The 26,397-nt window shown below is 35.1% G+C and overlaps 3 protein-coding genes and 1 non-coding gene across 4 annotated transcripts; 2 read left to right on the top strand and 2 right to left on the bottom strand.

Moving 5' to 3' along the window:
- Positions 1-1,021: 1,021 nt before the first annotated feature.
- Positions 1,022-15,504, bottom strand: LOC113498626 (PAN2-PAN3 deadenylation complex catalytic subunit PAN2). Its single transcript, XM_026878706.1, has 22 exons — positions 15,172-15,504; positions 14,269-14,429; positions 13,770-13,939; positions 13,414-13,534; positions 12,841-13,040; positions 12,293-12,515; positions 11,754-11,893; positions 10,943-11,095; positions 10,673-10,769; positions 10,442-10,537; positions 9,982-10,098; positions 9,574-9,655; positions 8,994-9,151; positions 8,361-8,616; positions 7,704-7,846; positions 6,800-6,984; positions 6,203-6,287; positions 5,795-5,883; positions 5,181-5,295; positions 4,181-4,383; positions 3,578-3,721; positions 1,022-3,009 (listed from the first exon to the last, which is right to left on the bottom strand). The coding sequence occupies exons 1-21, from the start codon at positions 15,221-15,223 to the stop codon at positions 3,610-3,612; spliced, it is 2,958 nt and encodes a 985-aa protein (XP_026734507.1). The 5' UTR covers positions 15,224-15,504; the 3' UTR covers positions 1,022-3,009; positions 3,578-3,609.
- Positions 4,633-4,714, top strand: Trnal-aag. The gene has a single exon. It is a non-coding gene; the product is annotated as a tRNA-Leu (tRNA).
- A 541-nt stretch (positions 15,505-16,045) lies between the features above and the next one.
- LOC113498955 (dynactin subunit 5) lies at positions 16,046-17,408 on the bottom strand. The gene is made up of 4 exons (XM_026879224.1): positions 17,249-17,408; positions 16,979-17,166; positions 16,614-16,725; positions 16,046-16,366 (listed from the first exon to the last, which is right to left on the bottom strand). The coding sequence occupies exons 1-4, from the start codon at positions 17,294-17,296 to the stop codon at positions 16,166-16,168; spliced, it is 549 nt and encodes a 182-aa protein (XP_026735025.1). The 5' UTR covers positions 17,297-17,408; the 3' UTR covers positions 16,046-16,165.
- A 297-nt stretch (positions 17,409-17,705) lies between these two features.
- Positions 17,706-24,548, top strand: LOC113499026. Its single transcript, XM_026879341.1, has 10 exons — positions 17,706-17,953; positions 18,030-18,090; positions 18,202-18,328; positions 18,427-18,517; positions 18,731-18,865; positions 19,800-19,916; positions 21,571-21,653; positions 23,295-23,403; positions 23,732-23,870; positions 24,330-24,548. The coding sequence occupies exons 1-10, from the start codon at positions 17,914-17,916 to the stop codon at positions 24,484-24,486; spliced, it is 1,059 nt and encodes a 352-aa protein (XP_026735142.1). The 5' UTR covers positions 17,706-17,913; the 3' UTR covers positions 24,487-24,548.
- The last annotated feature ends 1,849 nt before the right edge of the window (positions 24,549-26,397 follow it).

The following is a 26,397-nucleotide window of genomic DNA, read 5'->3' on the forward strand; positions in this document are numbered from 1 at the left end:
AGACATATTAAACATTCATTATTCATATAGAGTAAAGAAAGTCAGCTATGTACAGAACATTGTCTTAGGGCATATACAGACGGTGATAACACTGACGACGCTCAAAATTACTATAATTTGGGAACAATTGCAACTGATGAAGTGATGAAAACTATTTTTTGAAATAATTGAATGATATTTATAGGAACTAGGAACAAATTTAAAAATGCCTTTAGATACACTAGTGTCTTTTTTAATTTTGCCTATGGATCATCAACTCAATTAGAAAACATTTTATCCACCTCGTAAGTTGCAATACACACCGAATTACAGTACATAATTGGTATAAGTGTCGTCATCGCTATAATATTCGTCATGTGCGTAGGCCCTTATAACGCCTAATGGTAACACCTTTTACATTCACATTTCTTTATAACTAAAATAGTGTTCTTCTTTAAATATTAATAACAAGGACAGGTAATATAGAACGTACTTTAAAAAACGAAGGTAGGAATGACAATAGGTATAGTTCTATTAAACAGAGAATTTTAAGCGTAAGCAATAACATTTGAAAACATTGACGCAACGACAACAAAGCGTATTCAGGACTCGTTAGTACGAAAGACAATAAAGGAGTCCTACTTATACCTCTTTTTAACCTGCATATAAAGTCAAACGGTTCATACATATTTAGGAGTCCTTGGAGCATAAAGTTGTCGGGCACATAACATTCATTTTGCCTCATGTAACAAAATCAAGTCTTTACTCAAAAATTGCTTATGAAATTAAAGTAGCAAGCTTTATCGGTTTTTAACATTGTTTTCTAACTCATTTGATTTATCTAACACAGTTCTATGGACGTAACATTAACTGGAGTTTAAAATTTAGGGGTAAGTCGCTAATTTACTCGTAATATCACAACCGAAATAAATAATTCTTATATCTATTTGAAAAAAAACTGAGTAAAAGTTAAGACTTGTGAACAAATGCGAAATTGTTTTTTTTTTTGTAAACGGAAACAACTGAATTTAAATATTAATAGTTAAAGAAAGCAACAAAATTAATAAAGTAGGACGATCATTATTAACATTTAAAAAGATAAAAACGATCGAGAATTCCTATTGTTGAGACGTGAATAGCTTTAATTGACATAAATCAGAAAGCAGGAATTCAAATCAGTTACCCATACCTACAGATGACCAATCGTATGGATTACAAAACATACATCAATAAATTAAGAAAGCAAGTAACAAAAACAATGTAATAGTGGACATTCAGCATTACTTGTAACTATCAAACAACTAGAACAATCAAGTTAATATAATTCTTTTTAGCGACATTTTATTTAATATAAAAATACGTATTTACGGCTGAACCATCTCAAACCTTAGGCCAGCTTCATATAGCCCAACTCCAGTCGTCCAACATTTTGGCACCAACGATTGGACAAGCATTGGTCGGTCACAGCGTGTTGGTTTTATTTTTAGAAGAAAAACGCTTTTAAGACATTTCACTTATAAAATCTAATTAATCCGTCAGATAGATTAAAATAAACAAGTATTTTGATGAATAAAATAAAAAAAGCGCATCAATGGTACTATAAAGTATGGAAATGAGCGAATAACGTCACTTGTCGGTAAAAAGCAGTTGTACTGATAAGTGACGGCACGAGATTTCTACTTAGAGCATCATCCTCATTAATTAGATATTTTAGTCAGATATCCAATTGTCAACATATTTGACCAACGTTGGTGCGAACATTGACAACTATGCGTGGAGTGGGTATTACAATATTTAATTGATATAACTATTTTAATCGACTTTTATCCAGCAGCATTTCGGTTTCTAATATAACAGATTGTATTCAGTAAAAAATACATAATACGTTACGTCTGTAATCGGCTACTTAATCTATGTTCATATTCAAGTCAATTAGCCTTTCCATCAATTTAATACTATAGACCACTGGCCATTACAAACCGGAAATTAGTTTAAATTTTATAAAAACCTTTCGGTCATGGAAATATGAAGGTAGATCAAGTAGACAAAAGAGATCGTAAATAACAATATTAAGTTCACGACAAAGACCGATTAAAATAATTTCACTATTTAACAGAAAACATTAAGAGTTTTTATTAATATATATTTGTATAATAATATATAATACATATGTACAGTAACGGAATATGTTTTGAGGTAGATATTTTTATGGTATTAGGCTGAGGAATACATATATCCGTAATAAGTTTATCGTTAAGAAACTACTATGAGTTATGGACTATATTTAAGCAATTTTGCGAAATAACGCTCGAAATTAATAACCAATACAATCTGTCTTTCTATTAATTATAATGTTTGCTTAATAGCAAGCAAAAATTGTCTTCGAACCCTATCTATAGTATAAATAATAATAGTTTGAGATAGTACAACCGTCGTAGAGTAGAATCTGCATGAATATAAAAGCTTCATTTCATAACTAAAATAAAATTTACATTATTTCGCGCCATCAGTTCATGCGTAAGCAGTCTCAAATCGATTCATTACTGTATTTGAATACAATAATATAATTATGTCATTATTATACTAACACTTATCAAATTTACAACATTGTATTTAAGTCAGTTACCACACGACTCGCATTTGTTCGATTCTGTTTCGAGAACAAATGGTACATCGTATGCTCAACACCTTAATTTACCGAAAGTGAACCTTATTTCTATGTCGAAAGGATGTTCTTTCCAACTGATGCACGTGTATCGTAGCAATATCGACCGTTCAACTATTTTATAGGATGTGTGTCGTCATAAAACGAGTGACAATAAGATTTAAACATCGTAATACACCTAAAAATGTTATATATTTACAATAGTCCACAATTTACACGTAGTAAGTAGTTCAAAACATTTGTTCACACAATTTTGTGCGCGGAACATTGACTTGGGCTTAATTTAATGGAATTATTGAACGTAGCTGTAGTGCGCCTGCGGAGCGGGGTAATACATCTCGTTCATGTATGGACCTGCCATGGCACTGGAAATGTTATGAGAAATATTACTAAGGCGACTGTTGTTCTGCTAAGAACATAATGTGAGGCGAATAGTAATCCACCAACAACACTTGGCAAAAATCGACAAATAATTCCAAAATTCTTAATGAATAAAACATTTCACACGATTTTATGACAATAGACAGAATGAGACTAAGACCGATGAGTTCAAAGATTTCAAATCTTATTTTAATAACAATACTCAGGCTTCGTATCGACGGAATCGTGTTTTGATTCAATTGAATTGAGATCAGATCGAGCTTGTATTCTGGATTGTGACTTTAGCGCTAATTCGGGCAGTGGCAGAAATAGCAACTACGATTGATTAATGGCCAACGACGTTAAAACAATCCGCCGCTATTCGATCTTTATTAAGTTTGATAGCACAATTAATCAGGTAAATCAAATTCAAATCAAAATTAAAAATTAGTTTTGGGAGTAAGCTTGCTAGGATAGTCGTTCTGGAGATGTTCCCTAAATATTCGTCAGCCGAAAGACCTACAATCCCTAATCTTGTCCTCCTAGCTTTATAAAAGAAGATTAAGTTCTTACCTCTGTCCATAGGGTCCATACATGAGCGTAGGCTATGAGGGTGGCTGTGGCTGAGGGGTGGTGGCGGCCGTGTACAGCACCACGCAGGGCGTCTTCCACCACGCGCCGAACTGGACCACCTCCTCCACGCTCACTGGCACGATGCTAGGGGATAACGGTCATCATTATTTTTAGATTCTTGTTAAATAAGTGTTCTGTCGTTCAGTTAGCAGCCTGGATAAGATATACTGATATTGAAATTCGTGTGACACTGGTAGCATGGGGACGGGCTAGATAGTCTGCCAGTCGTTTCCTCGCTTTTGGACCGCCGTACGAGGAAGACGTCCACGTCCTGTTATTTATTACCACCTTGAAAAGTGAAAAGTACAGTTACACAACTCTTAGACATTACATTAACGACATCGCCTGTGTCTTGGTGACGCGCAGACTTAGTTAATGATTAGGAAACTATAGATAAACAATATATTTGGTGAGGCAAACAAGTGTTTAACATAAGCAAGGTAGTATAATAGATTTCAATGCGGGATGTCTATGTTATATCCTCATAAAGGTTTTGAATGTAAACTTTTCGTTCCATACTCTTTAAAACCTGTTTCAACTTACCTCAAATCATTGAACAGATACCAAACAGGTTCTACGTCTCTCGCCGCGGTCTGAATATACGCGACTAAGTTTTTAGGGTTGTCCTCAACACAAATGACTGCCGCAGACAAAGTATATTCCTCTTCGGATTGAGTAGTAACGGGCTTTTTCTTGTTTTTGTCAGCCCCTCTGTTAGGTGTCAGAGGTTCTGGTGGGGTTTCAGCCTGAAAAGAGTTTGTTTTATAGCACGGAATTGTAGTATTGGAATAGTAAAAGAAAGTGAGAAAAAGAATAACGGATCGCGTATAAAATAATAGTTTTATAAATAGATTGATTTTTGTCCCGACATAATTCCTCATACTAAGATAGTGAGTTAAATGTAATCTGTTATAATAATTTATTGGCAATAAAATGTATGTACCTACGCTATCAATAGTTGATAATGATACTTAATTTTGACAATAATAGCACAAGGTAGCGTGGCCGAGCGGTCTAAGGCGCTGGTTTAAGGCACCAGTCTCTTCGGAGGCGTGGGTTCGAATCCCACCGCTGCCATATTTTGCCGATTAATTTCTTGCCAAATAGCGGCACGCACATATTACATTTTTACCATCTATAATTAGTCACAGTCAATATATATTTATTTATAATTTACTAGGATATTGGCAATATTAGCAATTTTAACACGTCTTATTTCACACTAAGCTAAACAAGATGACTTTGTTTAATTTATTTTCATAGAATGCAAACTATTTATCGTGTTTCGGAAGGCACGTTAAATTGTGGCTGTTATTCCTACTTCATTGACAGTCATTAAAGGTCTCCAGAAGCTTAAAAGTCTGACAACCAGTCTAACCAAGAGGTATGTTGCCCAGGTAACTGGGTTGAGGAGGTCAGATAGGCAGTCGCTTCTTGTAAAACAGTGGTACTTGGCTGAATCCGGTTAGACTAGAAGCCGACCCTGACATAGTAGAAAAAAGGCTAGGCCGATGAGAATGCAAACTATTTTTAATTTCCTTACCTTTTCGTTAATAACGACATCACCATCTGATTGCAATCTAATAAGTAACTGCTGCGGTAGTACACACTGCGACTCCTGCCCTGGGTTCTTTGATGAGCCCGCTTGGGCAGTTGGCCTGGAATGATTCAGATTTACATAATTACACCCATATTCACATAAGAAGCGTTAGGCGAAACCGTTGTCCATTTGTTTGACATTTAAACATTTTACCATTAGACCATTTTGAAAAAAATAATTTTGATTCTTATTGCATTTTTGTTTACAATAAAAGGGAAACTTTTCAGCGGTTTTGTTTACTCAGGCAATTTCAATTACGTTCCGGCTGGGCCCGAAACCAATCACAGTTCCGATAAGTGACTAGTCACACAATAACAATAAATGAATAAAATTATTTAAGAAAAACAATTATGAATTCACCCCACTAAATTTACAAAACTATATTCAATAAATACACTAACACACTAAAGCATCATTGGTTGAGTGCTTAAATTTTTATGTTTCATTTACAATACCACGCTCATTGTAACTTATGTGAATCGAAACAGTGATGAAAGAGGGTCTAAGTATACTACGCAAGTTGCGTGAGACGGAGCCAGCAATATATAATAGCTTACCTCTCAGGATGTTTGAAGTGACAGCCTGGTCTCGCACAGTGTAATCCATACCGACACGGCTTACCCCCACCCCCGCGTTTGGGTTCCGGCTGAAAGAAAGCATGAAGAGTTCCATATAAGTAGAGAAAAAAAAAACAAGGTTGGTCACCCATACATTTTACTTGAGGAATACATCGTCTGTGAATAAATGAACTTGAATTGTCTAGCTATTACGGTTCATGAGGGTGCTGCCTAGTGATAGTCGAAAGGACGGACGGACACGCAGACAACAGTAATAAAATTCCGCTTTTAAAGCGTAAGCGCAAACCTTAAAAATACAATACAATCAAATCTCTTTATTTGTCATGTCTAACTTAACAGTTTGGAATCAATTACGTTTTACAGTCACAGGATACGAAGTCTACATACCGTTTCTTTCTGTGTACCTTTCACCCAGTAAGATTTTTCTCGGATTGTCGCACCTCCACAGTTTATGGCTAATATTGGTGGTAACCTGCAACATAAAATTACCTTTTCAGTGACATCAACCAACCAAATAAAACCTTTGTCCAGGGTAAAACATATTCCGAAAAAGTTTACACATCATTCGCCCTTTGTTCAAGATGAGTGTAGGTAACAATAGCCGAGGTAGCAGGATCGTCCGAAAGGGTTACCGTGGCTCCGGTACACGTAGGACAAAGGAAGGAACATGGGTGGGTTTTATTTAATAGTAGTCTGACACTCCATTCCATTCAACAAAAAGCCAAACCCTACTTCTTTCTAGATCGATTGTTTTTGTAAATTTATTGTGTACATAAATTAAGGACGCCACCAGTGTAGTGCCACACTATTATTTTCTTATTTTTGCCTATTTTGGTAACATCGACTAAGGGGTACGAAGTTTGCCGGTAAGTTATTCTACTACGGCGCTACTAAATGGTGACAGTAATTATTAATCAACATTGTATGTATAAACAAATATATTTTGGTTATAGTTTGGTAAGAATGATTAAAGGCCCCGCTGACCTGACGATCCTGCCCCGCTGCAGCGTGGGCGTGAACCTGGCGCAGGAGTCGCACCAGGCGGGCGTGCTGCGGCGCGGCGCCAGCGAGGCGCGCAGCAGCTCCAGGAAGCCGCGCGCCGCGCCCGCCTCGCGCGCCGCGCCCGGGTACTGCAGCGCGCACGCCAGCACTACCGACTCACGGCCCTCCTGTAGCGGATTCATTATAGTAGAGTTACCGGCACGGCAGCGGAAGAGTGGGGATCGCTTTGCGCTTCGTAAAATAAAACTCTAATCAATTGTGCGTACTCGTCGTCTTGCATGCAACCGCAGCAAAGAACGATTTTCAACCAATCACGAGTGACGGCTATGACGGGATGCGCCGCGGGCCAATCACTGCACTTTAGTCCGCCCCGCGGGCCGCGCCTCACTTCATACCGCAAAAGGGACCCAAAAAATCACTTCTGCGCAGGTTAAAGTCATTGCTTAAGCTCCGTGCCGGTAACTATACAAGAAGGTAAGGACAAATTATGTAACAATCGTTTGCACCTACTTTCTGAATTATAGTACCTTAATATACCTCAATTATGATATGCTTGACAAATGTGCTGAAATATTTTTTTATTTGGGTTACTGTGTCCCAATGTTGTACAAAAACTTCCCACCCTGGGCAACTTGGAACCGGCCCACGCTATGCATTATGCATATTGCAGATATGCAGATTGTTCGCTTGCTTCCTTAGTATGGTGACCTTAGCCCAGCTGGCCAGAGGACACTGGCCATGCCCTCATTTGACCCGGCCATTCCGATTTGTAAGTTACTAAGCCATTTCATGTACACTTGGTTATGCTATTTATTGACCTAAGATGTTCCTGTGTTGTACAAGAGCCCCCACCCTCCTCCTAATATAAGGAGTAATAATAACGAACCTCCTTATTACACTTCATACATCTATTGAGCTGGTGTCTGCTGATGGCGAACAGCTGAGATATTTCGGACTCCTCCCTGTCAGCCTGCTGGTTGTTCGGCAGCTCGTGGTTGTCAACCGGTACTGTGTCGGCATCACCCGCACCTTCAAATCATGTATAGGAATTAGATATAAAAAGAACTAGAAAAGTCTAAAAAAAATTATATGATGATTTTGATGGACATTACGTGACAACTATAAATATAGTTGAAATTTAAAACATATATCTAGATGACGAACATTTAGATGAAAGTCGATCACAATCCTTTACTTGACCCACCTCCATAATCTGGTACTCCGAACATGATCGCTATTGATATAAAATGCAAAATTATTTTCAATACTTTAAATATACAAAAACATTTTCCTACGCCAAAATATAGTATGAAAACATCAGCACAGCATAACTCAACATAATACTCGTAAATAGATTTTAAACATCTAAACCCACGTTTTTATAGTAAAGTTTGTAAATTGCATTCTCATCGGATCTGAAGTTACCCTGAAAATTTCAACCTGCTAGCTTATCGGGAAGTGGCTTAAAATTGAGTTGCAAAAATCCAACCGGAACGACAAACATACAAGAAAGTGAGTGTATAAAAACATGATTAATACTCACCATCTTCTCTACCAGTCCATCCATCTTCTCTCAGCTCTTCTTGACACTCAAACTCAGTAGCCGGCCCTAAGAACTCCAACTCTGTATACTGGTATTCCTCTTGGTACTGCCCATTGATGGGAGCCATCATTTTCATCTTAGGGACGTTCGGTATCCGCACTGTCTTCGGCGGACTGTTGACTAGTAGTGCTTTCTCTTTCTTTCTAGTCTCTAGAATCTCGTAGTGGATTTGGTGAAGAATGAACCGGTTCCAGCTCTGTTGAGTTTGACTGTATCTTTAATTGGTTTATTGTTTTATTGTGTTTTTGGTTAGGTATAACGTTAGCGAGTATAATATTGTATCACGGGTCAGTCAACAGTTTATATTTATATAGCTTTTGGCACAAAATAATCTAATGATCATACTCCTATACATAATATGTCAGAAAACGATGAATAAATGCAGTTCTGGAGTAGTTATTCTTTGTCATCATTAATCATGACTCCATAAGTTGGTTCAAACGAAACGACAATGACTAATAAGCAAATGTAGACTTTATGGTAAGCCACCTTAGTTGACACAAAAATTTGTACCTACTTGGATTCAAATTAGCATACAAAACTAAACACTGTATACATCAGTACAAGTTATACCTGTATCAAGGCAATTAAATCAACCCTGGAATCAGCTCCCCGGTCGGGCAGGATCAGCCCTAACGCGGCCGCTTCGGGCACAGTGCGGAACGCGCGGAGAAAGTTGTTCGCTTGGCAAGGCGCCCCGCCTGATGTGTCTAGCATTCTGAAAAGGAAGCCTGAAATATTTGTGAGGATTAATATGATGGAAAAATGTTTTAATGTGTATTGATTGTTGGTTTTAGGAGAAATAAAGCTGTAGTAATCAAGTACCGGGTGTTTTTTTAGGTTTTCTTACCTGTATACCTGTTTCTTAGTTAGTAAAAGTTATATTTAAGTTAAGTCTGAATGAAGTTGGGAATTAATCCACATATTTACACGATAGTCCTAAAATTTAACAAGTTAAGTGGGTTTCAAATATATGATTATTTTAAACAGTTTTTGTCACTCATTCACTAGTGACAATAATAAAAAACTGGATCACAATCACTGTATGATTTAGGTATATTATGCTTTATATATGCACTATACAAACACACATTAAGAACTAACCCATTCAAAAAAGAAATATTAGAATTGTATAAATAAAAAATGAGCATACCCAATTCGCAACTGAGACAAAATTCTTTGGCACATGTATGCGCTAAGAGAGTCGCCTTTACCGGCAATGTGTAATATAATACCTGAAAAAACGTTGTGTCTCATAATCTAAGATTATTTGAGGTTACTTCTGCTATTAGGGCTTACTCAGACACATTAACCCCAACAAAATTTACAAGAAAATATGTTATTATTCCTTTAATTTACTATGCGTTCTTAAAACAAGGTTTTACCATTGTGAAAGCAAGACGGCATATGGCACGTACCGGTGTCTCACTTCTACAATTGCCACATGTCTGCTTGAATAGCAGTAGCAATGTACTACACCGAAGCGAGCAGTTTGTTATGTCTGAATAAACCTTAATAGAATTTGTTTACGGTATAAAATTAATTATAATGAATAATTTACCTGTAGCATAGAATTACAATAAGAATTAGGAACAGTTGCCTCCAATCCCGGAAGACCTGTTTTGTTGCATTTCTCTATCTCCTCGTTCGGACCGTGTTTGTTGTAATGTAATTCGATCTGAAAAGAAAACTTGAATTTAGTAAATATTTAGTTATCTTGTTAGTTTGTTCGTCAGACTTTCTGACGAGAACTACTGCATCAGGAAACTTTGTTAATATATTTTCGGGGGTATTAGAAGTACACGGGATATTGTTAGTATTGTTTTATTTAACCTGAATTTTCTTATTTGTTGTTACAGCAACTTATTGGTTACAATTTCAACTGACAGACGTAGGGTCGACTGCCGTAGCCTTAGAAATAAGGTTCTGTTTATACCATTTGGCTACGAAACTCTTCAAAGTTCACACTAGAATAGAATAGATAGAATAGTATAATCCTAAGCTTAGGACCAATTTCTTACCTTTTGATAATGCTTGGGTATCGGTTGAGCAGTCGATTTATTTTCACTTTGTTTGGCGGCTTGCAAATCTTCTAAATTATCCTGGACATATGGTATCTGGAAACATTTCGTAACTCAAATAAACTCGATGTCTAAAATACAGATATTGCTGTTGTGAATGAGAGATGAAGCTATACGCGGTATAGTGTTCCGTCTTGCTTCCACAAGCTTCAGATACACCACAAACAATACCTGATTCCTTTTGAACGTTCGAGGGTTTGGTGAGTATCCAATAGGGCCTTGCATTTTCATAGATTTCAGTACTTCGGGATCGATTGGTTTAGGTTTCCTGGAGAGAGAAGAAAAATTTAAACTTTGCGGCACAGATTTTACATTAGATTAAATTTCATATCAGTATGTGAAAGTTCAAATAAATTAATTCCACTTTTTTTGCAAGATTTGCGAAGGGATCAACAAACCGACAAATTTCTGTTTTAAGAAAATAAAGACTAAGAAACATACCTGTAAACCTTCTTGAAGAATTCTTCTGGCAGCTGGTTGAACCACTTACTGCCAGTTGACAGAGGGGGCAGCGGAACAGTAGAGTATTGGAAGGTCGTGTCGCTAAATCCGACGTACGGTAAACCTACAACTGGATCCGCAAACTCTGTAGCTCTGAAACAAGATACTTATTTAATTGTTTATGAACACAAAAGAGTAAAAAAGGCAATTGAAAAGAGAACATAGACAAGGGTGCTTTTTATTTACTAGCAGACCCGAGTTAGCAGAAGTGGATAATGAAAATAGTGAGTTCAAAGAGTAGTCGGGTACAGACGGAAAAAAATATTGTTCTGTTTTAAATTAAGGTAAATCAATAACGATGAATAAATACTTATAGATAGCCCGTCTTGTATAATAATCTATACTAATATATAAAGCTGAAGAGTTTGTTTGTTTCGCGCTGATCTCAGGAGCTACAAGTTTAAATTGAAAAAAATGTGTTGATTAGACTATTCATCAAGGAAGGTTTTAGGCTATATACCATCACGCTGCGACTAATAGGAGCGAAGATACAATGGAAAATATGGAAAGAACAGGGAAAATTTATTTATCTTCGAGGGCTTCCGTTCAAAACCTCCTAACTTAATCTTAATTTTAATCTTCTAACCACGCGGACGAAGTCGCGGCCAACAGCTAGTCTTAAATATTATGGAAGTGATGTATGCTCTTTTTCCTTGGAATAATTCTGAAGGTTAGAGTAAAAATGCACCAATAATACTATAATACCAGATTTTTTACTTCAGTAAATAATTATAAAATGTTATATTCTCACCTTGAGAAGTTATTGAACACTGGCTCATGATTGTGTTGCGGAGAAAATAAGTTCAAATGCCCTGCTTGATCCCCAAATACTAACGCTTGACTAGTTGAAGACACGTCCATAACACTACATACGGAACTGTGGGTGTCGACCTGTAACAACAAAGATTATAGTTCACGTTTTTATATTTCTTAGCTTCTCAAGCCAATCAAAGGATATGGCTATGAAATGACTGCATGAGCACGAATAGCCGAGTGGTTGAGTTCTCCACGCCGAACCCTCAGAGCGCGACATGTCACGAGTTTGATCGCCCCATGGAACAAGTATTTGTGTGATCCACGGATGCTTGGCCTGAGTTTAAGTGTCTTTGTCTCCTTAGAGCGGCAGTCGCTTCTACTAAAACAACATAATATGACAAAGACAATTCATTTTATAATTGAAAAAGCTTTTCTTTCTAATCCAGATGGGATTAGTAAATTTTCAGAATCATCGACTATAATAAAACTATGTTAAATAAATAAGCAAATAAATTTGACTATCATCAACCTTACCTGAAACACAGAATGGTCAGCGGCATTAGGAGCGTTGACATGTAACAACGCAACATGTCCATCGCCAGACAGCGCCACAGCTCTCCCAGAGAAGGCTGGCAGAAAGTGAAGCAACAGCGGCGGGCTCGCCGTGGTTAGCGACCACGCGGCGTCCATCAACCCGTTCCGCACGCGACGAACGTCCCACACTAACACGTATGGCTCAGCTACAGCCATGCCCACACTAGTAAATAGAATAAAGAATTTTTAAATTCATACAGGTTCTCCCATCATAGCTTTACTTAATAGTATTTTGAGGAGGTAGCTAGAAAGGATAGGTGGATAATGAATAATTTCGAGTAAATTCCACCTGTGATATTTGGAATATTGGGTAAAAAATGAAATGTAAAAGAGATAAAAAATTGACAATGGCAAGCAAAGATAAGGTAAATCATAATGATCGAAAATATTCTACAATCAACTTCCGCATCGATTTCAAATAACAAATATCATACGCCCAAACTTCACAAACACATTTTTATCTATCCATTCATTATAAAAATACGTACGACTGTGTAAATCCGCAAGTTATAAGTAGATCTCCTTGCATATCCAGGTCGGACAGACAAGCAGAATGAGCTCTGAACGTGTGTTCAGCTGAGCATGGTGTCCGTAGGTCTCTCAAGGCCACCATACCGTTAGCACTGCCGCATGCTACTAGCGAACCGCCGCCGCTACGGAGTACTGCACAGCCTTCCTCTTGGATTGGCTGAAATGATGATGGTTAAAGGACAGTATTAGTAGGATAAAACAGAAAGAGTTCTCCCATTGACGTGAGATGAAACAGAAGTAATATAATTTCCCAAGAATATTTTGGGTAGTTTGCTTTTTTTTCATTTTGGATTGGATTCATCCATTGGATCCAATGGATTATAAGTTCTAATATCGGTATCTGAAAGTATATCTAAAAGTTGGCCGTTAGAGTTGCTCTGTTAACATTCACTTAACATCATCAATGAATGTGAACTGAAGCAATATAGGTAAAAGAACCAAGACAGTCTGTGCAGGCTTCATAACACAGACTCTTGTATTTAGTATGTTATTCAATATTATACCTTATAAATGAAGACAATAATACTCACAATCACATTTTCTACCATTTTAGTAATGTCGAGATCTATAAGTTTATTTTGGTGACCACCCATCAATAATTTAGAAGAGTTTACATGGAAAAGACACTGCATGTCTGTCATGTTGGGTGACCTAAAAGTAATTTCATAAATAAAGTTAAGTTTTTTTTGGACAGTTACAAGCATTTAGTAGAGGACAGTACACCATCCTACTTCATAACAAAATATATTATCAAGTTCATAGTTATCAATTTCCGTGTCCAGAAAGTTAAGAAATAGGTAGATAAGTTGATGGATTTTTTTATTATGGTGACATATAGAAAGATATGCCTCCGTAACAAAAAGGTTTAATACCTTGACTGACTTACTTGTATGTGCGTTTGGGTATACCTCGGCGTATTTGGTGTCGTAAAGCTGTTTTAGTCAGAGCAAATATACCTCCTTCAACAGTTATTATATCTCGTACCTCTTCAGATTCATGCACTTGAAATGATGTATATTTTTGCATGGCGGGTCCATAGTAGGATGTTACGTGACCCTGGAAAAATAATATTTATTATATTTATTTCAATTTAAATGCATTACTATTAAATGAAGGTGAATAACTTAACAGATACTTAAGTAAAAGTGTTTGCAAATCAAGAATAAATACAAAATTTACTAACAACGAATACTTGTGGAAAGATTAGCTAAGTATTTCGTTTCAAGAACTCTTGCATCATTAGCAGACAAAATCTTGGTTTTATAAAATTATTTTCTGTGGTTCAATAACAATAGAAAATATTTATACTATCATGGCTATAATCTTTTAACCCCAAATCTAAATGGTACATATAAACACAACCTTAATTCCTATTCTCTACTTACCCCCTGATTCCCCATCCATATCAGCTCTTCGTACTTATCAAACACAACAGCAGACACCCCAAATCTGTCACCACCGTCAACCAGCACACTGGCCCGCACCTCATACTCCGCTGCTTGGTTTGGTACCATATATTGCGGAGCATATTCTGCGGTATATGGACCTTGAAATATCAATGACAATTAAATGCATTTTTATTTTCTGATGTTTTATTAAAAAGATTAATAAAACCTTTATATGCTTCATGAAAAATTTATTTAATATTTTTTATGTTAAAATTTCATAACTTTTTACTAATTATATTAATATTGTTAAAAATAGATAAATAATGTGCATAAAGTTTGTAAGCACTAGTTTTAAAGTTTCATGAAAACAAAAACTGTTTCCTACATTTTTAGTGATAACTAGTACACCTAATAAAAAGTACAAATTTACTTCAAGCATAAAGATAATTACAATATTATCTTGTACTGAAGTAAACTGAATCATATTCTGTATTTAATTTAGGACATCAGTTTGATGCACTTAACAAAGCAAGGGAAATAAAGGCATATAATAGGCGGATTTAAAAAAAAACTAAGAACTTTGTTAAATGTCAGCTCTTACTCTTTCCTTCTATCCATATGTTCTCTGATATTAATAATTAAATCAATCTATGTTATAGTTAAACTATCCTATTATTTAATAGGCATTAATACAAATTAAACCTAGCCGGACTTTTTTTAAATTTATAAATCAAAACTCCACAAAAAAAAATGTTGTTTACTCAGTTTTAAAAATATGAAAACGTATCGAGTCAGAATATCTGAGATCACTTCTGACAACAGAACACAATACGAACATCTCGTAATTAGTGAAAACTTTCCTTATGAACATGAAGAATTACATTTAAATATTGTACAAACCAGTTAGCAGATGATCCGTCGGTATACAGAGATCGGAATAATGATATTCCATATTAAAAATTGTTTCGGCTTATCTGTTTCACAACATTTATATTCACTATGATAACTTAAATATCGGAAGAATACACGATTTTAATTTTAAAAGAAAAAAAATAGATCATGAGTTCGACGATGGCAATCAGAAATATTTTCAAGTAAATCAACATGAAAGTTTCGGAGACATTCTGTGTTCGGTGATAGAAAACACTTCTCTTTTGACTCGAAATAAAGGTCACAGTAACGATACAAAACCCTTGTTGGAAAACAAAATGCACTCGCGTCTTGTCATCAAACTGTACCTGCGTTCCGTTTCACGCAAATAATATGAAAAATCCACATAGATCACAGCAACATTTTCGTACATGGAAATATGTAATTATACTATTCTCATTGAATAATATTATAATTTGTTCATATCAATAAAATAGAAAGGTATACGTTCACTTTTCATGAAAACCCGGGTACGTGATTTCACGTTTCTTACAATGATTTCTAATTAAGTAACTAATTTCATGTGTAATTCTAGCTGTCTCAAAAGAGTCATAGCACTAAATTACTAACAAGTATTTAAATACTAAAAAGTTCATGCACACGAATGTGATACCTACCTACCTAAAATCTTCTTTTTTTAAGTAATTAAATTATAACCCATATTTAAATTCTAACATAATATTAAAACGTTACTGAATGAGTAAGGGCATATCATATTATGTGCATGTGAGGCACCTAAAGTTACCATCAGTTAAGTCTACCTTAACTGATGGCAATGGGTGGGATATGGTGGTTAATTTCATACTTGACAGAAACTAGGTAGTTTAGGAAAATGAAAAAACCATTAAAGAATTAGTTTATAATTTTATTATCTTAATAAATACTTCCTTAAAATTACTATGTAAACATGACAGTGAAAATAAAGTTAATAAGCTGTTTTAAATGCAAAATTTTTGTTAGCAGTTTATTGCACTGTAGTTGGTAGAAAATGCTGATAGTAGCTCTTGGTGAATTCTGTCATGAGATCAGGCATAGCTTCAGGTAATGTTGATATGAGTTTGGCAGGACTGCCGGAGTATCTTGCAAATGAGGGTACCACAGTCTCAGCAGGTAGTACTGAGTTATCTTCTATCATACAGCAGTCTTTAAGCACACATCTCCGGCCCTGAAAATATAAATTTATTAAAGTCTGTTTGTTATTATCAAGTTAGTAGACCTAAAGTTAATGCAAGTAGTTCAACTAAAAAATCATATTATAACTATTTAAGGATTTGACATTCTACGTGGCTGGCCGGTAGAGAAGTTACAGACATGAAGTTTACTGTTAATATTTTTTTATACTCTTAACCGTTAAGACTCCTCACCATAACAAACAAAGAGATTATTTTAAATGGTAGTGTTCTTAAACTTACAATAACAACATTCTTTCCGATGTAGACATATGAGCCAACAACAGCAGCATTTACAACTGTATGTTCACCCACAAAAACATGGTCACCCATTTGTAAAGGGAAGAAGGCCACACTGCAAACAATAGAATAAAAAATACAAATACTGACTTACAACAAGAAAAAATTAAAAAAACCAAGAGGAATTGATGGAATTATATTGTTTATAGATACTATTATTAGGTTTTCTTTTTTGATGAACATTAAACCACTATTTAAAAATGGAAAGCTACAGGTACATGACAACAACCTTATGATACCAATACTTTTTTTTACAAATAATCTTTATCTATCAATATAATTCGTTAAAAACACATAAAATTAAGTACCCTTTACTGAATTTCTTGAAAGGAGGTCGTATGACGGAGCCTTTGCTTATTATACAAAATCTTCCAGTTTTCACATTAGCCAAGTCTCCTCTGATTATAGCATCACTCTGAACTATCACTTTTCCATGTAGTACAATGTTCTGGGATCCACACAGTACAGTTTGCCTGCTTACTTTATTACCTGAAGCCTACAATAATAAGAAAACTATTAGAATTGCTATCACTATCATAATTACTCCAAACTAATGAAGATATTGTAAGAACACTGACAGTTTCGACATATTCTGATTTATTGTAATAAGTATCTGGTAGTTCCATGTTCCTGGTTAGTTACTTCCTAAGTTAAACTAGAAATATTAAGTTATGATTCATGAATGTACAAAAGAAGCAAAATTCGAGATCGCGATCTCGGACATTGACAATGACAATAATGACATGAAACGTCAGCTGCCAACTTGTGTGACAGGACAGCAATGACATTATTCGAAAGTTTACGTAGGCCGTTTTATTATAAAGCGTTGTATTTCACGCGACTTGATTTAAAACAAAATTAATGCGCTTAAATACTATAGAAAATAACAAATGTAAGTATTCAAGGTTATCACAGAAAAGTCATAAAGAAAAATCTGGCTTAGTGTAGGTTTTAGTTTAACTTAATACTCAAACCTAAATTATTTACTATTACATTTTATTAATAGTTGTTACAGTAGATTGGTGGAGTGGAAGTATTAAAATATTACTATTTTAAAAAGGCTTTATTTAATTGCGATCAATGTAAACCACCATCAGGCATCTGGCTGAATACAAAAACCCAACGCTCGTTAAAAAGAAAGTTAAATAGGCGCCAATCCGATTTTAAATTAGTTTTGTAAAGTTAGAGTTTATTATTCTTTCTTTCGTTATTATAATTAAAAACCACATAAACTAACGATAATATGGATAGATATGTGATAAGAGAACCAAGAGCTGGCGCAAGTAAGGATAATAAATGTTATTACATTTTCGTTACTTACAAGAAAGTTCTCAAAAAACAATAAATTATATTTTTCAGGCTATCCACAGGGAAATCAAATGATGGCGTTTCCAATAAACGCAGCAAGAAGTAATACGATGTAAGTAGAAATTTTTCATAACTTTTTTATTGAATACCTTTTTCCCACGTCCAATTTCACGGCAATAATAAATTATTTATTACATTTTATTCATATTAATCGTTTTTGTAGGCTCGCTGAAAATGTTTATTATAATGGGCCGTATGCAAATCAATTTCCGAATGCACAAAATGTTCCTTATTCAAATTTCATGGATGTTGGCCACATGAATGCACAACAAAACGTTTACGGACAAAACGTGTGTACTTATTTATTTATGTTTCATTTTTTATTGATGAAATATTTTTTCATTTTCATCGCATTTTTTGTGGTTGCTTAATATTAAATGTATTTCAGATGATGACTGGTTCGGGTCAAGTAATGACGGGAATTGACCCAAGGTATTTAGCCAATTATGCTGATAACAGCGCGCAATTTATTGTAACAGGTAAGATTTACTGATCGATTTAACAGCTAAAAAATCGTTTTTTAATTCGTTCTCTTGCAACTTTGGTTACAATTCATTTCCCAAATATTAATAAAAAAAAGTTTATGAAGTTTAAGTCGTTCAAAATAATGCAGAAATATGTTTAGGCATACGTAGGTCACACATATTTATATAATGTCTTTTGCACAAATGGACGTTTTTTTTATCTTCTAGGTCAGCAAATGCACGGAGAAAAAGTACCACTACAAACACCACTTAACGCTGGCTTCGGAACTAATTACAGCAACCATACGTTTTTAGGAGCTGACAGGAATAAGGCTAAAAGTTTTACTCCACAAGTCGTAACTGGTATTAATAGTGTTCAGTTAATTTGTTTAAGAACTTTAGGTGGAGCAGCGCAGTCGATTAGGCAAGGAGCTATGTTTAGGCAGTCTAGCTATAGTTAGACACGTAATGTATGTACGAGTAGGTTTATTTTACTTGTTCTCGTAAATGTGATTTTACCTACCTAATAAAATGGCTTGTATTGGTCAGGTCAGCTCCATATAAAATATGGCTTTCTGCTAAATTTGGCAGACCGAACATTGATCTCACCGTAGCATGTAAACAGGAAAAGAAGAATAAAATTTTATGGTAGTTAATGTTAGTGGCTCTGACTGCTATACCGAAGGTCGTAGGCTCGAATCTCGCCCAGGACAAATGTTTGTGTGATGAGTACCTACGATCATTTGATCTATGTCCGGGTATAATTGATATAAAAAATGTATTTATTTAGAAATGCATAAGTGTGTTTATCAATTGTCTAGTACTCATACTACAACTTTTGCTTTGTCAAGACTAGATGGCGTTATGTGATGGTGAGGAATATTAAGTCTTTTCCATGCTAAGTTTATCGTATGATTTCTAACTCATTCCTACGTCAATGTGCCTATGTATTATGTTATACATACAATATTATGTACAACTAGCTGTTGCCCGCGACTTCGTTTCCGTGGGTAGAAGATATAAGTTATGATTTATTTATATCTGCCCGGTTTTTTTCACATTTTCCATTGTATCTTAGCTCCTTTTAGTCGCAGCGTGATGGCTTATAGCCTAAAGCCTTCCTCGATTAATGGTCTATTCAACACAAAAATAATTTTTCAATTTGGACCAGTAGTTCCTGAGAATAGCGCGTTCAAAGCTTTAGCTTTATATATTAGTATAGATTTGCCTAAAGACTGCGCAGTTCTACCTTCACATTAAGACCTAGAAAAAAACTTACTTAATACTCGTCAAATAGCTCCACAGACAGAAGCACCGAATCACAATATTAACAGGTTCGAAGGAAATATGAAAAACAATGTACAGACCAAGCAATATGCTAAAGTGGAACCAGCTCAGCAGAACCAAACTAATGGTAAGAGGAACAGTAATTTTGAACTTTAACTTATGAAGTAAGGCGTAACTGTGATATACTAACTTGAGCTTAAACTTGCTAAGCGTATAGTAGTTATATTTTTTCAGCTTTACGTAAGCAAGCAGAAATGTGGTTATAGCTCCTGATCAAACAACGTCTTCTGAGCTAATTTTGTAATACTTTGATCTTTAGTTTCTATTTCTGATAAAGTGAAAATGGGGATGTTGGCTACGTAAACTCTTCGTTTAGTCAATCGTGTAAAAAGGCTATTCCCACCAGATACCGTATGGCGTATTCCTAGTAGTTCATGAAAAAAATCGAGTATTGTAGCGTGAACATTTGTAGGTACAGGAATTCAGGATCTAAATCCGACAACCTAAAACAGTAAAAATCAAATCAACAACACAATTTTAAACAAGATGCATACAATAAAGTTAACAACCCACAAATTGTTCGCTGTCAAACGTAAAAGTATCGTGGGCGACCTGTGCTAAAGCTCCGTAACTCGGTCTAACAAGCTCATTACTCTGTATTTTCGAGAGAACTAAGTTCTAAAGGGAAACTTCGCGATACTTGGTAGGATACGCGTTTCAAGTTGCGCCCCCAATGGGTTGTGAGTTCAAAAGTCTCCCGTATCACCGTAAGAACGTGATTTAATTAAAGACGTGTACAGTGCGTGAGTACTTGTGTCGAAATTCGAATACTAACACGCCATTTTTTCGTTTTTTTTGTCTCTATTGATAAATTTGTGATTGGATTTCGTGTTATAAATTAATTAATTCAAATCTTAGAAATATGAACCCTGACTTTGATTAAAACCGCCTATGTTGGTGTTGATAGGGACTTACCTACATAAATAAGCGTAAGGTAGCATAAACTGAGATGTGGTAGATATGGTGTCTCTAGTGTCTGAAACCTATCGTCCTTAAGTTCCGTAGCAGTCCTTAGGTTAGTAGAATGTAGATAAGGAGAATGCCAACTGAGTTGCAAATACTTAAGATGTATTCGGACTATAATGACCGCAGTTGACGTAATTAAAACTTGAAGAATTGGGTCTCAGGTTTCTAGGTTATTCATGGTTTCTTCATTATATAAGATTTTATGTGCAACCTTTTTACAATAATATCAAACGTTTGTTTCTTCAATTTTAATATTCAATATCTGCTAATATGTACGAGAGAGGTATAAGGATAGCTAATGTCGGTAGAAATGTAGGCATTTGTTAATCGCATTGGGATTTTGCGCCGAGTCACTCCGCCTGTCCGCCTGTACGTCACTGTCGATTAACTCGATGTTATTCTGCCTGCTTAACACAAAATTCAGCCTGCGACAGGTATAACGAACGTTTTGCCAGACAGCTTGTTTTGTCGACATTTTACTGTCCCGTGACACATTTACTATGAACATAGAGGGACATTTTAAAATAATACTCTGTACTATTAAATAACAATCGGAAATGTTGATTTTGGTAGATATTATCAAGTTCCGGTAACATTTTCTTCTTATAAGTAGACCGTTTTCTTAATATAATATACAATAGTACACGTAAAATCTACGTGTACTTCCTATGTATAATTATTTATCTAAGTACTTCGACTAACTGCTTATAGAGTCACAGTAAGTTACTAAACCATAGAACATTTTTATTTTTAAGCCATTCCAAAAACCTCATCCAACACCAATATAACGAAGAAAGAACCACACAACCAAGTAATGTCGAGAATGGATAAATTAAAGGTAAGAACAAACACATAATTCAAACACTCATGTTTTAATAAATAATTAATAACAAACTTTGCCACATTTACAAACGTGAGCCCACAAAGAAAGGAAAATAATCCTGCCTACTAATTTTCATAATTCGCACACTTCGTAATGTTTGAGTTGAAATTATCGTCCCCCTTTTAACTACCACTCAGTTATATTAGCTCAGGGTTTCCCAAGTGTATTATACTCTACCCGTACCTGTATTTAATCTCGCATTTATAATTCATCCGTGGCAGTTGGATTACATAACTTTACACTAGTTTATAACCATTACCCAAATATCTTACCTCATTTCATTACAAGTCAAATATCAATCTCGTGGACTTATGTTAGTATTCAACTATGTTTGAACTTGTGTTACACCAAAGTGTAACTGAAATAAAACGTCACATAAATAATTAATGCTTGCTTAGGCAGAGGCTGATTTTACAATTAGGTCTTACATTATTTTGTCTATTTTGGTATTTATGAGCAAAAAAATTCATCAAGCTCGATTTATGAAATTGACATTTAAGTATTCAATTGCCTAACAAAATAATATTTTAAAACCCAGCTACAGGAAAATTTTAGAGGTACGATTTAAACATGACTTACGTTTTGACTCACCTAATTCTCTGATATTTATCGCACTACAAAACACAACCCCGTCTCTCCACGACTACAACTAAAAGTATCTTCGCAATTAATTTAATTACATTTACCTTTCTCAAAGTTAACCCATATCAAAACGTCTCGGTTTGACAGACATCCTTCATCAAAAACCATACCGACTTGACTCATAAAATGGAAACTTAAAGAAATTGCTTGTAATAAAAGTAACTGCGGTCATTTTTCACCATTGTCATCTGTATGGCCGTGGCCTAAAGGGCACTGTCCCGAGGCCGGAATCGCAACATTTTGACCCATAAATGTTCCAGGAAATATTTTGATATATTTGTGATTTCTTTTTTCATACATTTTTGTTAATTTTGTGGTATAAATAAATCTGTTAACATGCTTTATACAGGTGCTACTATGTTTGTCAGTTCTCACAATTGTTTTTTTAAGTAAATAAAGTGAAGTTCATTGCGGGAAGTATGCCGGTGCGCGCGGCCGATGCAATATCCGTGCCTTTGTCTTTGAAAAAGTGATTTCTTGAACATTCCTTTAGGCCGTTCGATTTAGCTCCGCAAAGAAATAGTTGGGTCCGTTATTTCCGTTCCCTTGTGTTTTTACTATATAATTTCCGGAATCTCTATCCATGACTAATGTGTATTCTGCCTTACTTTAGTATTTCTATTTAGTTCTTTAAACCGTTCGTTAAAATTAACAGAGAAGCTCCTATTTTCGTTAATCATTTTTACCTATCCCTAGGCTATTCCGAAAATAATAATTTAAGCATAATGGGATTACATTGTCAGTAATACAATGAGAAGACTGCATTCCCCTTTTTATACACATTAGGTACCATATAAACGCAAGCTCATTCCGTTTTCCAAAGTTTATTTCTAGTCTTGACGATACATAAAGACCTATACCATACATATCGACAATATGCTCCAATCGTAAATAGCTTATGACGGTACATCTACAAAATGTGGCGATGTTATAATAATAAACGGTCGCATTCAGGCTCTTCACAAAAGCGGTCCGAGAGCGTTTTCCGGTCCGGTGGAGAAGGTGCTTAAATGGCACAAGGCTTTACAGGACATAGGCGTTTTTGTATTTTACGAAATCGTCGGTAAGTTTGATTGATGAGATAAATGTTTTTTTATTCTTTAGATAAGCTTTTTATCGTGATACAGATATAAAAGCGTCCCTTTATATCTGATAAAACGTAAATGTTATACGATTTTCGCATTGACAGTTTTTTATTGATGTAAGCTGTAGGAATAAATGATGGAACCATAGGATCGAACCTTGACTAAGACCTTAGTCAATATTAAACATTTGACGTTAGTACCTGTAAATAAACAATCCAAACGATTGTTTCATCTTTTATTAGATAGTTTTATTTCTAAAACTAAACAAAAATGATAAATTTTGTAGCGATTCTTATATATTTTTAGCTAAATGTGTGAGCATAAGGCCCGGTGAGTCTTATGCCAAGAACTTAGTAATAAGAGACGAGAACGGACCAGCAATGCAGGTCGTTTACTACGAAATTGATTTTATGCTTCCCGATATTCAACCATCCTCCACTATCAGGTAAACTACTTATCTAATGGTTTTAAGCTCATAACTCCTGACAATTCTTTTGCTCAAATAAATTTTGGGATCGGGAAAATTGAGTTGTAATATGGCCGTCCTTTTAACCCTTTATATAATCCGGGTCTTAATCCCCAGTCTTAGTTTTTAGAGGTACGATGGACTAATAATGTTTTATGCCCAGTCAGAACTATTAATTACGCTCAAAACCCCAAAGCGAGCATACAATTAATTGAAACCAACTACATAGTACAGTTGGACCAAGATAATAATATTTTAAATTAAATAATATATTTGTAAGAATTAGTAGTTTGTTGAGGAACTAGTTATAGTTTTGCGAAATATTGTTTCGAATAAATTGTGCAAAAAATCGTATTGTATTTCGATATTTAACCTGTTTGTTTAATGCTAAGCTCTGAATTAAGGAACTGTTACTACATCAAAAATCATTATTTCTAGGGTAATAGGAAGAATGATGGCTGGTACGTGCAGACTACAGGCATTCAGTGTCAGATTGGCAACAGGTGATGACGTCGCGACTTTGCAACGCCGCGCCGCTGTCGCCGCACATCACGTAGCTCGGCTTTGCAAAGATTACGGAAATAATCCGGTTTGAATAGCTATTGTTTTATGTTTGTGATTGAATTTATCAATAAAATTGTATCATTCTTGTTTGGACACATTTTTTTATCAAGTCTCTTACGAATCGACCCCGTACTCATATAAAATCCACACATTACATACATACCTACCTTTTTTATTCTACTTGGACCCATAGGTATACTTAGTTCTTATGCAGAAAATTATTAACCTGAAACACTGTTGGTGAAGGTTTCAGATAAAATGCTTGTAATAATTTCATTAATAAGTAAAATTAGTTAGTTTTTATAGTTGAGCTGAGTTCATATTTTACAAAATCATGTTCCATGAAATTACTCTGAAGTAGATATTAGTGAAGTTGTAACATGTATAAGTTAAATAAAGTTGTCACCTGCGAAGTTACGACAACTTTACTACCATTGCGAGAATATAATCGTAAAACATAGATACCTGTGAACTCAAAGTTAATCCCACTGGTCGTTTTTTATGGTGTTATGACAGAGTGGTTTTACACGGCCCGTGGGGTTTCGAAGCCTCTGTAATCTTAGAAACGATTATACGGGGAAATCATGGCCTGTATAGATACTACAGTAACTATTACTATAATAAAACACGAACTGCTTCCAAAATTAATCATTTAAATTCGTACATTCAAAGCAGAAAGCAACATAATATTAAAATTCACATTCTAAATCGAATTAAGTATACTTTCGAGCAACGATTATGAATTCTCTTTACAAGATATTCTTAACGTATCTCGTTGGACTTTAAACGACTTCCAGAGTAATATTTTAGTGCAGAAATGTAAGTAGAGTCAACTTTATAGTAGTTCTCTGAGAAGTGTTGAAGATAGTTCCTTTATTTAACAAGTATAATCCGATTGCCACCTGTGACTCTTGTTTGCTCTTATCTCGGCTCAGTGTCGCCATGCTAACGAGTCTTGTATGAATCACGTTAACAATGAAGCTTTTAGTCGAAAGAAAATGTTATTATACTTTACAACACTTTTAACCGATCTACGAATAGGTACTACGTGATTGTTGTCTGAATCAATAAGAAAATCTACATCTGAACAACATCGGAAATATTAATAATATTGAGGGAAGAAAATTGTGCTTTCGCTTTGCATTTAAATCGAAAATCACACCAGAACAAAAAACAATACAAGAATTCATCAAAAATTTATGAGAATTCAGTGTTCAGATATTAATATGTATTCGATAGACCTTATTCTAGGGATGGTAATGAGACTTGGCTCTAACCCAAGCTTCGATAGCACTGTTTACTAAGCTTTCTCCAATCATAAAGCTGCCTTAATTCGCCAAAAGCGTAGAAAAGCATTTTCGAGTGACATTAAGAAAAATACCCGTAAGATTGTGGCCAGATGTTGTTGAAAGTCTGCCAAGATGGAAAACCGCTTGCTTCATGTCATAGTAAAATGAAATTTGAATATATCAGAGCATTTCATTTTTATCGTCAATCGAATAAAAATCCTGTACTATATTGTTCGTAAAAAAGTAAATGGAAAAAATATAAGGATAACTTTCATCATCCAACTTAAATTGTCACAAAATTTATATTTAAGTCGGGAACTGCAGTTTGCCAGATGGAGATAGATGTCAGGAAATTATCTTGGATTCTCGGGTCACAAGAAATCTTAGCAACTAGTTACTAGCATCTTGAAACATGTAATTTGTTTTCGTACCTACGCTCGTTAGAGAAAATATGGGTAACTACGAGTATTTTAATTTCATAAAGAAAATTGTTTAGGATGATCTATTTACAATTGGTATGGAAATACTGCATTCTGTGCACACGAGCGAAGTTTAGCATTTCCCTAAATTTCGCCAACTAATTGCTTACACTGCACAAAACTAAATGCAGGCAATTACTCTACATTACACAACTATTCAACCCGAACCTTTTC

This window comes from Trichoplusia ni, chromosome 11 (genome assembly GCF_003590095.1).
Source record: "Trichoplusia ni isolate ovarian cell line Hi5 chromosome 11, tn1, whole genome shotgun sequence".
In the NCBI taxonomy this organism is placed as follows: domain Eukaryota; kingdom Metazoa; phylum Arthropoda; class Insecta; order Lepidoptera; family Noctuidae; genus Trichoplusia; species Trichoplusia ni.